Below are 14720 nucleotides of genomic sequence, written 5' to 3' on the forward strand. Positions count from 1 at the left end.
GTTATTGTCATTATGCAGCTACTACTCCTGTGCTTCACAGCTGGGAAACCCAACAGAAATCGATGAAAAACAAATAGCGCTAAGGTGGTAAGGATGAGATCATATTAGTATAAAGACAAAAATACAAGTATGCCCGAGAGGTAGAACAACCCAGTCAACATTCAAAAATCCAGGGAAGAAATTTATGTCATGGAATTAGTAAGAGATACTTGCATGCAGTACAAATTAAGGTCGTGTCAATAGGGAGGCCAACTGGTCATGTGTTGAGTTTGATCAGCATAATCAAGATTACAATTGTGTCTGCCTGACAGTAGGCTGTTCAGGGTTCTTGCCATGGCTAGAGCAGATCTACAAGCAGCCCGGTCTGGTTAGATTGCCTGCAGATTAGTTTTGGGCTCCCACTGTCCTCCATAGGCTTCTACAAATTGGTTGTTTGTAATTTTAGCTTTGCTACTTTTCTCTTCACCATATTAAAACTTTGTAATTGCCATCTTTGGATCACACAGGTTGGTGTGTTTCTTCTGTGTGGACTTAGTTGACTCCTTACTTAGATGACTGATTTTTTTGAATACAAGCCTTTAAGATCCCAGATACTATTAGGATTGATAGCAAGACACCATCTAGTTTCTTCACCACACTTTGCTGTAGCACCCTATCTTCAGTGAGCATTGCATGAAGGTGAATATTGAATGGGACCATAATATATGAACTAATTGTTCATAAGTTGGAGCTAGGATTTAGAGAGAGCTCAGAACTCATTTCTGGATCTACTTTTTTGTTTTTAAAAATTTGCTGTAAAAGGTATAGAAAGGGATGGGAGCTCATGACACACAGAATCCAGGAATGGGAATGGTGATACCAGAAGGGTAGGGGGAAGATAGGGAGAGGAAGGGAGAAAGGGGGAACCAATCGCAATGATCGACACATACCATACACCCCTCTATAGGGGGAAGAACAACAGAAAACATGGGGGAAGGGAGACAGTGGTCAGTGTGAGAGATAAAAATAATAACAATGTACAATCTGGGGGGTTATGAGAATGGGAAGGGAGGAGGAGAAGGAAAAAGATCTGGTACCAAGAGCTCAATAGAAAGTAAATGTCTAGAAGATGATAATGGCAACATATATACAAACATGCCTGATTCAATTGATGTATGGATTGTGATAAGAGTTGTACGAGCCCCCAATAAAATTATTAAAAATACAACAACTTTGTAACAATAACAAAAAATTTTCTGGGAGTTGGGAGTTAATAATATGGCATATCATTCCATATTTCAATCATGTCAGATATAATTTGTACAATTGCTTCCATAATCAGTCTCCGAACATACTTTTGTCCCCTGCACTTCTTGGCATCATCTCCTTCTTTTCTCCCCCACCCTACTACATTGTCCCTTGCCCCAAACCCTTGTTACATTTTCTTTTCCTGTAGGCTCAACATCCCTAGGTTTCATTCACCAAGAAAAACCCAGAGAAACCAATAACACAGCTTCCAGAGGGTGATTCCCAATGGTGGCATACCTCTGAGACACACCCTAATCTACATAAACATAATATACATAATATAAATAAACATAAGCAAAATATAACAGAATGGCTGTCACCAGGTTACCGGAGTAGTACATATTTTAATATGGCATGCAGGGCGCTGATGTATAAAGACCTTGTTTTTCTACCAAGCAATAGTGCACCGCTCTTGGTACCGCTGTCTCCTGCTTCCTCAGGCACCATTTGTTTGCCAGCTTAAGTCCTCGGGTTACAAGTGTCTGAGGCACAGTCCAGTCCACCCAGTGGGGTTCCCTTATGGGGTCTCACCCATGCAGCCTCTGGAGCATGCTGTGTGTCCCGAAGATCCAGGATTCAGTGCCCCAATGTTCCATAGCACCTGGTCTGGTTTCCCAGGATACCCCCAGATGCCCTAGATCAGTTCTGTCTACCCACTCCATGCCACTAAAGAATCTGCCCACCTAAGGTTCCCAAGAGCATCCTCAGTCTCTCCTCCCCACACCAGGAGTTCAGCCTTCCCTCCCCTCCTCTCCACAGGCATGCACCTGGGTTCCCCCAAAACTTGAATTGACATCAGAGCTACTAAGTGTCTGACCTGGGATTGCCCAATCTGGGCAGTTCTGTGGGTCTCCCCTCCCTTCTCTGTACTCACTCTGGGTACAAAGTTGCTTGCATCTCCTCCTCCTTGGAGAGGACTTTCACGTCCCAGATCTGAGAAGGTGTAAGCTTCCTCTCAACATAAATAAGAAGGCATAGCTCTAGAGAAAGAAGTCCAAAGCGATGCTTGGCAGAGGAACCCCCCCCAACACCCGCCCCCCAAACTCAATGCCATTGAGTCAATTCCAACTCATAACAACTCTATAGGACAGGTTAGAACTGCCTCAGTGGATTGCTGAGACTGTAACTTTAAAAAAAATCATTTTATTGGAGGCTCACACAGCTCCAATCACAATCCATGCCTACATCCATTGTGTCAAGCACATTTGTACATCCTCCCTCCTTCATGAACCCGTGACAATTTATATATATATTTTTCATGTCTGAAACTGTCACTTTTATGGGAGTAGAAAACCTTATCTTTCTCTTGGGGAGCCACCAGTGGTTTGGGGCTGCAGCTTTTCGGATTGCAGCCCAATAAGTAGCCATGGGGGTCTGCAGATCCCTGCTAGACCCCTGAAGGCATCTTCTCTAAGTGAACAGCCTCTTTCATGTCTCTTAATGGAGGTGAGGAAGGCAACTTTACCACCAGAGAATCCCGCCCCCCACCCCAGCGTGTGTGTTCTTGGGTTTGTGTGCATGCCATTACTGACATCTTTTGGGTAAAAGGCAGTGATCCAATTACACATCACACAGGGCAGATACCTATGGCAACAACAAAAGTGTGCCTTTGGGTGTTTTCATAGCAACTCAATGCAAGAGAGTGGTGAAACCACATAGGTTTTGTAGGCTGTCTGTAATATTTTAGGGAGCAGTCTGGAGTAGATTGTGGTGTCTTTGTCTAGCAGAGCTACTTTGTGGGTTCGCGTGGCCAGACTATCGGCTAGCAGCTGAGGGAGTGCAGCCGTGGTGCCACTCGAGCTCTAAGACAAAGAATCGCCTGGTAATATGACCTTGGAACAATATGTAACTCCTCAGTGCCCCTGTTTCCCGATCTGTAAATAGGGAAGATAGTAATACTGCCACCTTGTTGGTTTGTGAACACTTAGGATTATGTCTGGGATTTGGTAGTGACTACGTCAGTGATCATGAATACATGTCATTGTATGTGCCGTAGCCCAGTTGTGGAACAAAGTTGCAGCATCTTTGGTTGAGTTTAAGACACAGTCATTGATTTAACCTGAACCCAGCTATGAGGTATCTCAGAAATGGAAATTCTCTTGTTTCCCCCTCACTCCTGGGTTTGTGCTGACTAAGTAGAAGAAGATGATAAGACCATCTCTTCTATTAACATTCCTTATCTCTCTATCTTTTGCGGAGAGCTTCAGTCGATGAAAGTAGCTGTGTAGTTAATGTGACTTCATTAAAAATATTTATTGCGGCCCCTTTGCTTGGGTGCTCCAGAGAGGCAACTAGAAATGACAGAGTGATGCCAGGTTCCAATATTTGACACGTGGTTTTACTTCTGCAGTAGTCAAGATTCCATTCGGGATCATGGAGAGCGCCACCGGAAGTCCTAAACCCCCTCAGTCAGATCCTCTTGAGGCGTTTCCCCAGAGGAGCCTGGAGCCAGGTGACATCGCAGTGTTGGTCCTGTACTTCGTCTTTGTCCTGGCTGTGGGATTATGGGTAAGTCAGGTCGGTGGAATCGTTGAGGGGGAAAAGGAAAGGTCAGGACAGAGGCCTTGAGACAATCAGTTATTTTGAGACTAAGACACTAACTGTGATAGAGAGGAAGAAACTAGCTCAAGGTCATGGACTATTCAGAATGCTGCTGTGAGGTGCCATCAAAGCAGTCCCAACTCGGACTGATCCTATGTACATCAGTTCAAAGCACTGCCCAGTCCTGTGCCATCCTCACAATGGCTACGCTGGAGCCCATGGTTGCCACTGTGCCAACCCATCTCTCTTTCATTGACCCTTTACCCTGCCAAGCATGGTGTCCTTTTCCAAGAACTGCTCTCTTCTGATAACACATCCATGGGAAGCGAGATGACGTCTCACTGTCCTTTCTTCTAAGGAGCATGCTGCCTGCATTTCTCCCAAGACAGATTTTGTTTGTTCTTCTGGCAGTCCATGTTTTCAACATTCTTCTCCAACACCATAATTCAAACGCATCAATTCTTCCTTATTCATTGTCCAACTTGCATATCATATGAGGCAATGGAAAATACCATGGTCAGGCACCCCGTAGCCTCAAAGTGACATCCCTGCTCTTCAACATTTTAAAAAGATCTTGTACCGCAGATTTACTCAATATAATACATTATTTTATCTCTTGACTGTTTCTTTTTTTTTTTTGAACTTATAACATTATAAACTTATAACTTTATTATTATTTTTTTTTAATTTTAACAATTTATTGGGGCTCATACAATTCTCCTCACAGTTCATGCATATACATACATCAATTGTATAAAGCACATCTGTACAGTCTTTGCCCTAATCATTTTTTTCTCTTTTCTTCTTTTACATTTTATTAGGGACTCATACAACTCCTACCACAATCCATACATATACATACATCAATTGTATAAAGCACATCCATACATTCCCTGCCCCAATCATTCTCAAGGCATTTGCTCTCCTCCCAAGCCCCCTGCATCAGGTCCTCTTTTTTTTTTCCCCCCTCCCTCCCCATTCCCCCCCCCCTCATATGCCCCTGGTAATTTATACATCGTTGTTTTGTCATATCTTGCCCTATCCGGAGTCTCCCTTCCCCCCCCCTCTGCTGTCCCTCCCCCAGGGAAGAGGTCACACGCGGATCCCTGCAATCAGTTCCCCCTTTCCAACCCACTCACCCTCCACTCTCCCAGCATCGTCCCTCACACCCTTGGTCCTGAAGGTATCATCCACTCTGGATTCCCTGTACCTCCAACCCTCATATGCACCAGTGTACAGCCTCTGTCCTATCCAGCCCTGCAAGGTAGAATTCGGGTCATGGTAGTTGGGGGGAGGAAGCATCCAGGATCTGGGGGAAAGCTGTGTTCTTCATCGATACTACCTCACACCCTAATTAACCCATCTCCTCTCCTAAACCCCTCTATGAGGGGATCTCCACTGGTCGACACCTGGGCCTTGGGTCTCCACTCTGCACTTCCCCCTTCATTTAATATGATATATATACATATATATACATACATATATACATATACACATATATACACATGCATACACACACTTATATCTCCCAAGACAGATTTTGTTTGTTCTTCTGGCAGTCCATGTTTTCAACATTCTTCTCCAACACCATAATTCAAACGCATCAATTCTTCCTTATTCATTGTCCAACTTGCATATCATATGAGGCAATGGAAAATACCATGGTCAGGCACCCCGTAGCCTCAAAGTGACATCCCTGCTCTTCAACATTTTAAAAAGATCTTGTACCGCAGATTTACTCAATATAATACATTATTTTATCTCTTGACTGTTTCTTCCATGAACATTGATTGTGGACCCAAGCAAAATAAAATTATTGACAATGTCAATCTTTTCTCCGTTGATCATCATGCCTTTTGGACCAGTTATGAAGACTTTTCATTTCTTTATATTGACGTGCAAGCCATACTGAAGGCTGCAGTCTTTGATCTTCATCAGCAAGCAGTTCAAGTCTTCTTCCCTTTTAGCGTGCAAGGTTGTGTTACCTGCATGTTTTAGGTTAAGAAGGCTTCCTCCAATCCTGATGCCACGTTCTTCTCCATAGAGCCCAGCCCCTCAGTATTTGCTCAGCATACAGATTAAATATGTGATGAAAGGATTCAACACTGGATCCATCTCCCAGTCAACCTTGCTTTTCAACATTCTAAAGAGGTCTTGTTCAGCAGACTTACCTAATACATCACATCTTTTGACCTCTTGATTGTTTCTTCTATGAGCATTGATTGTGGATCCAAGCAAGACAAAATCCTTGACAATATCAAACTTTTCTCCATTTATCATGCTGTTACCTATTGGTCCAGTTGTGAGGATTTTGGTTTTTTCCACATTGAGTTGTAGTCCATACTGAAAGCTGAAATCCTTGATCTTCATCAGCAAGTACTTTAAGTTCTCCTGACTGTCAGCAAGCAAGGTTTTATCTTTTTTCTGGACCATGCAATTTGTAAGCCTTCCTCCAATCCTGAAGCCACACTCTTCTTTATATAAACCAGTTTCTCTTAGGATTTCTCAACATACGGATTGAGTAAGTATGGGGAAAGGACATACCTTTGACACATATCTTTCCTGATTTTAATCCATGAAGTATTCCCTTATTTTGTTGACATAACTGCCTCTTGATCCATGTATAAAGCATGAGCACAAAGAATGCTCTAGAAACCCCATTCTTCTCAAGGTTATCCATAGTTTGCTATGATCCACACAGTTTGACTATGTCTTGGCATAGTCAATAAAACACAAGTATCCTTTGCTTTCAGACAAGATCCATCTGGCATCAGCAATGATATCACTTGTTCTACATTGTCTTCTGAATTGGGCCTGAACCTCTGGCACCTTCCTGTCAATGCACTATTGCAACCATTGTTGGATGATCATCATCAAAGTTTTACTTGCATGTGCTATCAATATTGTTCTATGATTTGATCATTCTGTTGGGCTGGTGACTTCTTTGTTGTCGGCACAAATATGGATCTTGTTCAGTCAGCTGGCCAAGTAGCTATTTTCCAAACTTCCTGGAATAGATGGACTGAGTGCTTCCAGTGATTTATCAGCTTGTGGAAACATTTCAATTTGTATTTCATTGATTCCTGGAGCCTTGTTTTTGTCAAATACTTTCAGTGCAGCTTAGACTTCTTGCTTCAGTGTCATTGGTTCTTGTTCATATGCTACTCCAGAAATGGTGGAATGTTGACAAGTTCTTTTTTTGCATCATTTGATAGTTTGTTTAAATAATCTTTCAATATTGCAACTTGAGTAAAGAATCTTTCAATATTGCAAAACTTGGAAAAATTCAAATTTTTCTTGAGTTCTTTAATTTAAAATATGCTGAGAATGATTTTTTCGCTTTTGGTTTTCAAACTCTAGGTCCTTGCACATTTCATTATAATATTTGGCTTTATCTTTTTGAACAGCCCTTTGTAATGTTCTGTTCGATTCTTTGGCTTCATCATTTCTTCTATTTGCTTTAGCTACTTTGATGTTTAAGAGCAAGTTTCAGAATCATCTAAAACTCAAATGGCCAGCGAGGTGGATTGGAAAACAGGGAGTGGTAATGCTAGATTTATTGGAAGAGTTTATGTCTCTTTTAATTTACTGCCATTGAGTCAATTCTGACTCATAGCAACCCTGTAAGACAGGGTAGAACTGCCTCTTTTGGGTTCTGAGACTGTAAGTCTTTACGGGAGTAGGAAGCCCATCTTTCTCCACGTCTCCTTTGAAATCACGTGTCAAACAAAGCATATCTGAAGAAAAATCTGGCCCATTGGCTTCTTAATTTGCGAACCTTGACCTAGGCCATTTTGGAGTGGTTTAGATGGCTAACTTTCCCTTTTCTTTGTTTCAGTCTACAGTGAGGACGAAAAGAGACACAGTGAAAGGCTACTTCTTGGCTGGAGGGGACATGGTGTGGTGGCCTGTAAGTAGTCTTTGCTTCAAGACAATTCTCAAAGAATCTTCAAATGCTGGCTTTCTGCCAGGGTTTGCTTCCTCAATACTCATTGGTTTCATGTTACATGGAAGGTGCTATCGAAACTTGAGAAAACTGAACTCCTATTCCAATTGGTTTAAACAAAAAGGGAATTTAATAACTCACCCATGTGAAATATCTATGGCTGAACCAATTTCAGATATGACTGAATGCAGAAATCCAAGTTATATTAATAGGACTTAATATCTATCTATCTACCTACCTACCTACCTACCTATCTGTCTATCTAACCAGCTACCACTCACTCATCCATCTATTTGCTTATCATCATCTCTCAACTTCTTTTATGGATGGTGTTATTCCTAAATGGAATCATGTTTCACAGCAACAACTTACTTCACACCTTTCATCCTCCCAAGTGTTGGTTCAACATAGCAAGAACACCTTCCTTTAAGGCAGTATTTTCCCCCCTAACAGTTTTATTGGTACAAATCCACCTATCATACAATTCAATAGTTCAATCATTTCAAAAAGAATTGTACAATCATTATACTCATTGTTCTTAGTTGCTCCACCTCCCCTACCACACCCCTAAGAAACCATTAATCCAGTAACTGTCTCCATAGATTTACCCTTCTTGGATTTCATATACAGAAAAACATACAAAACAACAACAACATAAAAAAAAGAAAACTTCAACTGGAAAAGAAAGTAGACACCATTAAAAGCTGGAGCCAATTTAAAATAGGTCAAAAGGGAGCTCAAGTGATAAAGTGCTAAAGCTTAACCTAAGTGAATTTGCAATACTCCTCTTTCCAAAGAACTCTGCATGATAGCAAGCCTATTCCCATTCCTGGTCTATAATTAGAGAGGATCCCCAGAGATTTAATCCATGTCTATTTCCCCTTTGCTTTTTTAAAAAAAGAAACAACTTCTAAAAGGGATATCAAATGGTAAGATATTACATTTTAACCAACTCCATCTGCCATTATCAACTTTACAATGCTCTCTCTGTCTGATAAAGGGCGAGTCACTTCCCATGACTGTGGTCAGATGGGATTCTCCCTGCGGTTTCATCTATGTGTGGACCCTGCAAATGGATTTTGGGTTTCCACTGTTGTCCATAGCCTCTGCAAACCAGGTGTTCACAATTGAAGTTCTGATAGCATTGCCTTCTTTGAATTTGGATGATATCATTTAAGATCCTTGGATCACATGGGCTGATGTGCTTGTTGCATTTGGGCTTGGTTGAAGCCTCACTTAGATGGCTGCTTGTTTAAAGACAAGACTTTAAGACGTCAGAAGTTATCATTTGTTTGTTTGTTTTTTCCCCGATAGTCAGGCATATTTCTTGGAGAATATCTCATCTGAGTGATTTCTGTGCCCATCCATGAATCAAATACTGTGACAAGGGTAATTTGATATGTTGATTTGCTCAAGCATGAGTTATATATTCAATGCCTATGCTGAGAGGATGGAACCTTCGCCGAAGCATATCACATCAGAAATGAGTGCTGAGTCCTAAAGGAAAATGGATATCATTCTTGGAAGAATGTGAAATGGGTGCTGAGAACACAAAAACTTGTGCAATTCCCTAGCTATTTTCTTTCCAAGTGGCTCTAAGGGTAAACCTACACACACACACACACACACACACACACACACACACACACACTACTTCATGAGCCATTAGTAAGAGGTCATGGATAACAGTTTGACTTCTACAATAAAGGAAAGTATTTGAACTAGTGAAAGGGAAGACATTTCCATTTGTAAGTCCAAGAGATGCCGTGTTTCCCAAAGACTTTTCAGTTGTTTGCAGATACATCAAACAACGTCAAATTAAATAGTGGGAGCATTATGATCTTTCCTACTCTCCATCAAGTCTTCAAGTTGCATTTAAAAAGCCTCACTTTGGTGCTCATGTATCTTCAGCAATTGTATTTTGTTGTTATTTTTAGGCGCTGTCCGTTGGTTCTAACTCATAGTGCAACAGAACAAAATACCGGTAGTTCTGTGTCATCCTCACAATCGTTCTGTTTGAGCCATTGCTGCAGATGCTGTGTCCATTTATCTCCCGGAGGTTTTCATTTTTTCCAACGACCCCCCAATTTCCCAAGCATGATGTCCTTCTTCAGGGACAGGTCTCCCCCCCCCCCATACCATATTCAAAATACGTGAGACAAAGTATTACCATTGTCACTTTTAAGAAGCATTCTCATGTACTTCCTCAAAGACAGATTTGTTTGTTCTTCTGGCTGTCCGTAGTAATTTCCACATTCTTTGGCAACACCATCGTTTAATGCATCTGTTCTCCTTTTGTCTTCCTTATTGTCTGTTCAACTTTCACATGCTTATGAAATACTTAAGTCCTCAAAGTAATATATTTGCCTTTAAATGCTCTCAAGAGATCTTGTGCAACAGGTTTATCCAATGCAACACACCTTTTGATGTCTTGTCTGCTGTCTCCATGAGCATTGGTTTTGGATCCTAGCAAGACAAAAATCCTTGACAACTACAACTTCTTCTTCATTTATTTTGATGGCATAGCACTTCATTAAACAGAAATAGAAATAGCATATTGTCCAACAAAACCATGACTAGGATATCTCCAACAGAAACAAGAGCCATGACAACAGTAGATAAATGCACACTCATGTGCATTACAGAATTATTTACCATAGTAAAGAGATGGAAACAATTTAAATATCCATGAAGAGATGAATAGTAAACTATGAGACAGTAGATTGCTACACAATTACAGAATGAATCTGTGAAATAGCTTATAACACGAGTGAACCTGGAAAACATTATGCTGAGTGAAATGAATCAGTCACAAAAGGGCAAATATTGTCTGAGACCACTGCTATAAAAAGTCAAGAATATCTGGGTTCAATCCCCAGCACCTCCACCCAAAAAAAAAAAAAGTCAAGAATAGATTTACACACAGAAAGAAACATCTTTTGAAAGTCATCAGAGATAGAGGGGAGGGAGGGTAAATCACCAATTAAATGATAGAGATGTATTAACTGGGAAAGGCAATCTACAATCAAGGTGAATTCAGCACAAAATGCTCAAGATAAAAGAAGACACCGGAGGTGCACAAGAATCAAAGGCAACAAAGATGAATATAATCACACATGAAATCCTGCAATAAAGTGATAACAATCCAGATGTGGATGAATAGATAGACACTCAAGCTGACCAAGTGTGATAAAGTAGTGGGACTACGCCCACTACTTGGGGTTGGCTGAAAATATATCCATATTGTAAAGCATACAAAAGGCAAAGTTAGGAAATCTTCTTAGCAATTACCAGATACCTTGAGGGAATTCATTGCTGAGCTGGTGGGATCAAGATCCCAGCCTTGAGGGACATCCAAGCCAATGGACACAACAGTCCACAAAGACAATGCTCTACATTCTCCTTTGGTGAGTAGTCACTAAGGGGCTTAAAGCTTGTGAGTGGCCAGCAAAGGTTCACCTTTGAAGAAAGTGAAGAAAATCAAAGATATGTGAAAACAGTTCAATGGGCTAATTGACCACAAGAACCGCAGACTCTGACTGGTCCCAAAGAAGAACTTCATGTTGCCCACTGACCACTACTGGCCACTCAGAAATGGATCATCATAGATGCTCCTGGATTGTGGGAAGAAATTGTGGAGCAAAGCTCAACATCATAAAAAAGACCTGGGTGCTGGAGCAGCCGTATGGAGACCTCTGACTGAGATGCTTACACACTCACTGACTCAACTTTCCTCCTACAGTCGGCATCATTGCATCTGTTTTGGGAGATGGAGGAGGACTTTGTGGATTGGTGTCGGACATATGGGTTAATGTTGGACTTGTGGGCTTGGGCAGCACTGGGTTGGGATGTTTTCTTGATGCACACTTACCCTTTATATAAAACTCTCTCTTATTCATGAGTTTCTGTGGATTTGTTTCTCTTAAGTACCCAGACTAACATACCCATCAAAGTTTCTAATCCATTATTGACCCAATTAATTGATCAATGGACCAAGTTAACAGGAAGAAGAGCGTATTCCTATTAAAGGGTTCATATCGACAATAGGGTTTACAACCTCCATGTTGGAGCAGGACATCCTGAGGGTGCAGCAGCTATCAAAGGCTCAGCTGTTCAATGATTGAAGTCCTGTCAGTTTCTGTCGATGCAATTACCGTATATACTCGTGTATAAGCCGAGTTTTCCAGCACACTTAAAAAATCGTTTTATTGGGGGCTCGTACAACTCTTTTCATAATCCATGCATACATCATCTCAAGTACTTTTGTACATATGTTTCCAACACCTAATGCCTTTTAAGCAACTTTTAAAGCCTATATAAACATACCTTTTTTAGCTTTTAAAAAGATTTTCTTTAATCATTTTATTGGGGGCTTGAATAATTCTTATCACAATCCATACATTCACCCGTGTGTCAAGCACGTTTGTACATTTATTGACATCATCATTCTCAGAACATTTGCTTTCTACTTGAACCCTTGGTATCAGCTCCTCATTTTTCCCCTTCCTTCCCATTCCCCCTCCCCCCTCCCTCAAGAACCCTTGATAATTTGTAAATTATTATTATTTTGTCATATCTTACACTGTCTGACATCTCCCTTCACCCACTTTTCTGTTGTCTGTCCCCCAGGGAGGAGGTTATATGTAGATCCTTGTAATCGGTTCCCTCTTTCTACCCCACCTTCCCTTCACCCTCCAGTATCGCCACTCTCACCACTGATCCTGAAGGAATTATCTGTCCTGGATTCCCTGCGTTTTCAGTTCCTATCTGTACCAGTGTACATCATCTGGTCTAGCTGGATTTGTAAGGTAGAATTGCGGTCATGATAGTGGGCAGGGTGGGGTGGGGGTGTGTGGAGGAAGCATTTAGGAACTAGAGGAAAGTTGTATGTTTCATCATTGCTATACTGCACCCTGACTGGCTCATCTCCTCCATAAGACCCTTCTGCAGCACATTTTTTAAATGTAGTTTTTGTGGTAAAATTAGGTGCCTTGACTGATATTCGGGTCAGCTTATACTCAAGTATATACAATATTTCCCCCAGTATGAAAGGACAAAAAAAATTAAAGTCAGCTTTTCTAGGGCACCTTTACTAGATTAATGAATTTTTCTTAATTAACTAATAAAATTTAACTCAAGAATGGGGTTTGTTTAGATAGTAGAGTCCAGTATTTGTCTAAGTTTTAAACCCTGGTAACCAACCAGGAGGAGAGGGACACCTACTCGAAGTTACAAGCAGAGCTATGGAGTAACATAGGCTTCCTGATTTTTCTCACTAAGCCCTTTCTATGGCTAGTGGTTTATGTGTTGGACTGCGAACCTCAAGATCAACAGTTTGAAACTACCAACCACTCTGACGGAGGAAGGCGAGGCTCTCTACTCCCATTAAGAGTTACAGTCTCTTCTACAGCTCCGGGAGATGGACATATCTGATCAGAGCACACGGGAGCAGATGAAGGGGCAGGAGGAGACAGTGGAACACAGCCTGGCCCACGAGGCCGTGAGGATGATGTTCCTGAGTAGAGCAGCCAGTCCACAGAGAGAACAACATGGCTGGCCCTACTATGAGACATGATGCCCCTCAGTGACTAAGGGCAATACAGGGGACAGCACCGGAGACACAGTGTGGGAATTGCACCTGACCTGATCCCACCACACCGAGGCAAATCACTGGGGGAGTGCAGTGGAACAGCAAGGGAATGGAGTGGCAAGGTCCCCAGGGAATGCTGAAAGTGGACTTTGGGGCCAGGGCATGGTGCCTCAACAGACTGGACTGGAAAACACTCCTAAAGGCCAGCAAACGATCCTTGAACGAACTACAAGCCAAAAAAAAAAAAAGAGTTACAGTCTCTGGGGGAAAAGAGTTACAGTTCCTCAGGAAGTGAGGAACAGGTACTGCAGACCCAGGCCCCAACATCTGACCTGTTCATCTTCCCACAGGTGGGCGCCTCTCTGTTTGCCAGCAATGTTGGAAGTGGACATTTCATTGGCCTGGCAGGCTCAGGCGCTGCTGCGGGCCTTTCTGCAGCTGCTTATGAATTAAATGTGAGTAAGCGGAAAGTTATATGATTGTCTTACACTCTTAACCATAGAATGGCGCTTTAGAAAAATAAGAAAAAGACCATCTTGATCTGCAAGTCCTGGGTGTCCTTTGTTTCTGGGGGTCCCGTCAACCCACAGCCTCAACAACCAGGCATGGAGGCGAGTGCTCAGAACACTTCTTTTGTAGATTCAGAAGAGAAAAGAAATCATGAGACCAGAAATTCCTTCTGTGTATTTTTGACATCAGTTGGTCATCGCTAAAGCTATGTAGCTTGATGACTCTCAACCTTTTTGTTGCCCCATAGAAACCCCCTGGGATGGGACCATCCCCCGACGTATAGGGCTCATTTAGGATATAATTTCCACTGGGAAGCAGGGTGAACATATTAATAATGATCTTCAATTCACAATGATTAACATTTTTAAGTTCTTTATCTTGGCTAGGCACAGACATAAATACATTACATAGAATGATACTTTGTTGGCAAACTAGAACCAGATTTCCCGCATTCTCATCCTGGCTCCCAACCCTTACAAACTGCATGGCCCGGGGAACCTTAGTGAAAAATCTTTGAACCCTTCATTGTTGTTGTTTTTAAAATCATTTTATTGAGGGCTCGTACAACTCTTATCACAATCTATACATCCATCCATCGTGTCAAGCACATTTGTACATTTGTTGTCCTCATCATTCTTAAAACATTTGCTTTTTACTTGAGCCCTTGGTATCAGCTCCTCATTTTTCCCCTTCCTCCCCACTTCCTGCTCCCTCATGAATCCTTGATAATTTATAAATTATTATTTTGCAACCCTTCCCTTTTTAACGTATAAGTTTGCGTAAAAATAAATTAATGCTTGTCGCAGGTGTGGAAGAGAGCCTGGCTGATAAAGCCTTTAGTAGACA

The 14720-nt window shown here is 41.7% G+C and overlaps 1 protein-coding gene across 5 annotated transcripts in view; it reads left to right on the forward strand.

The window, feature by feature from the left end:
* The first annotated feature begins 3660 nt into the window (after window positions 1-3660).
* The window catches only part of SLC5A11 (solute carrier family 5 member 11), a 56910-nt gene continuing 45850 nt past the window's right edge, over window positions 3661-14720 (forward strand). For 4 of the 5 annotated variants that reach the window (XM_075528391.1, XM_075528392.1, XM_075528393.1 and 1 more), the window contains exons 1-3: window positions 3661-3795; window positions 7667-7738; window positions 13715-13819. In XM_075528391.1, coding sequence (XP_075384506.1) covers window positions 3661-3795; window positions 7667-7738; window positions 13715-13819 — 312 coding nt within the window. The remainder of the gene's footprint in view (window positions 3796-7666; window positions 7739-13714; window positions 13820-14720) is intronic. The other variant, XM_075528395.1, reaches the window with a different exon arrangement.

This window comes from Tenrec ecaudatus, chromosome 12, assembly GCF_050624435.1.
Source record: "Tenrec ecaudatus isolate mTenEca1 chromosome 12, mTenEca1.hap1, whole genome shotgun sequence".
In the NCBI taxonomy this organism is placed as follows: domain Eukaryota; kingdom Metazoa; phylum Chordata; class Mammalia; order Afrosoricida; family Tenrecidae; genus Tenrec; species Tenrec ecaudatus.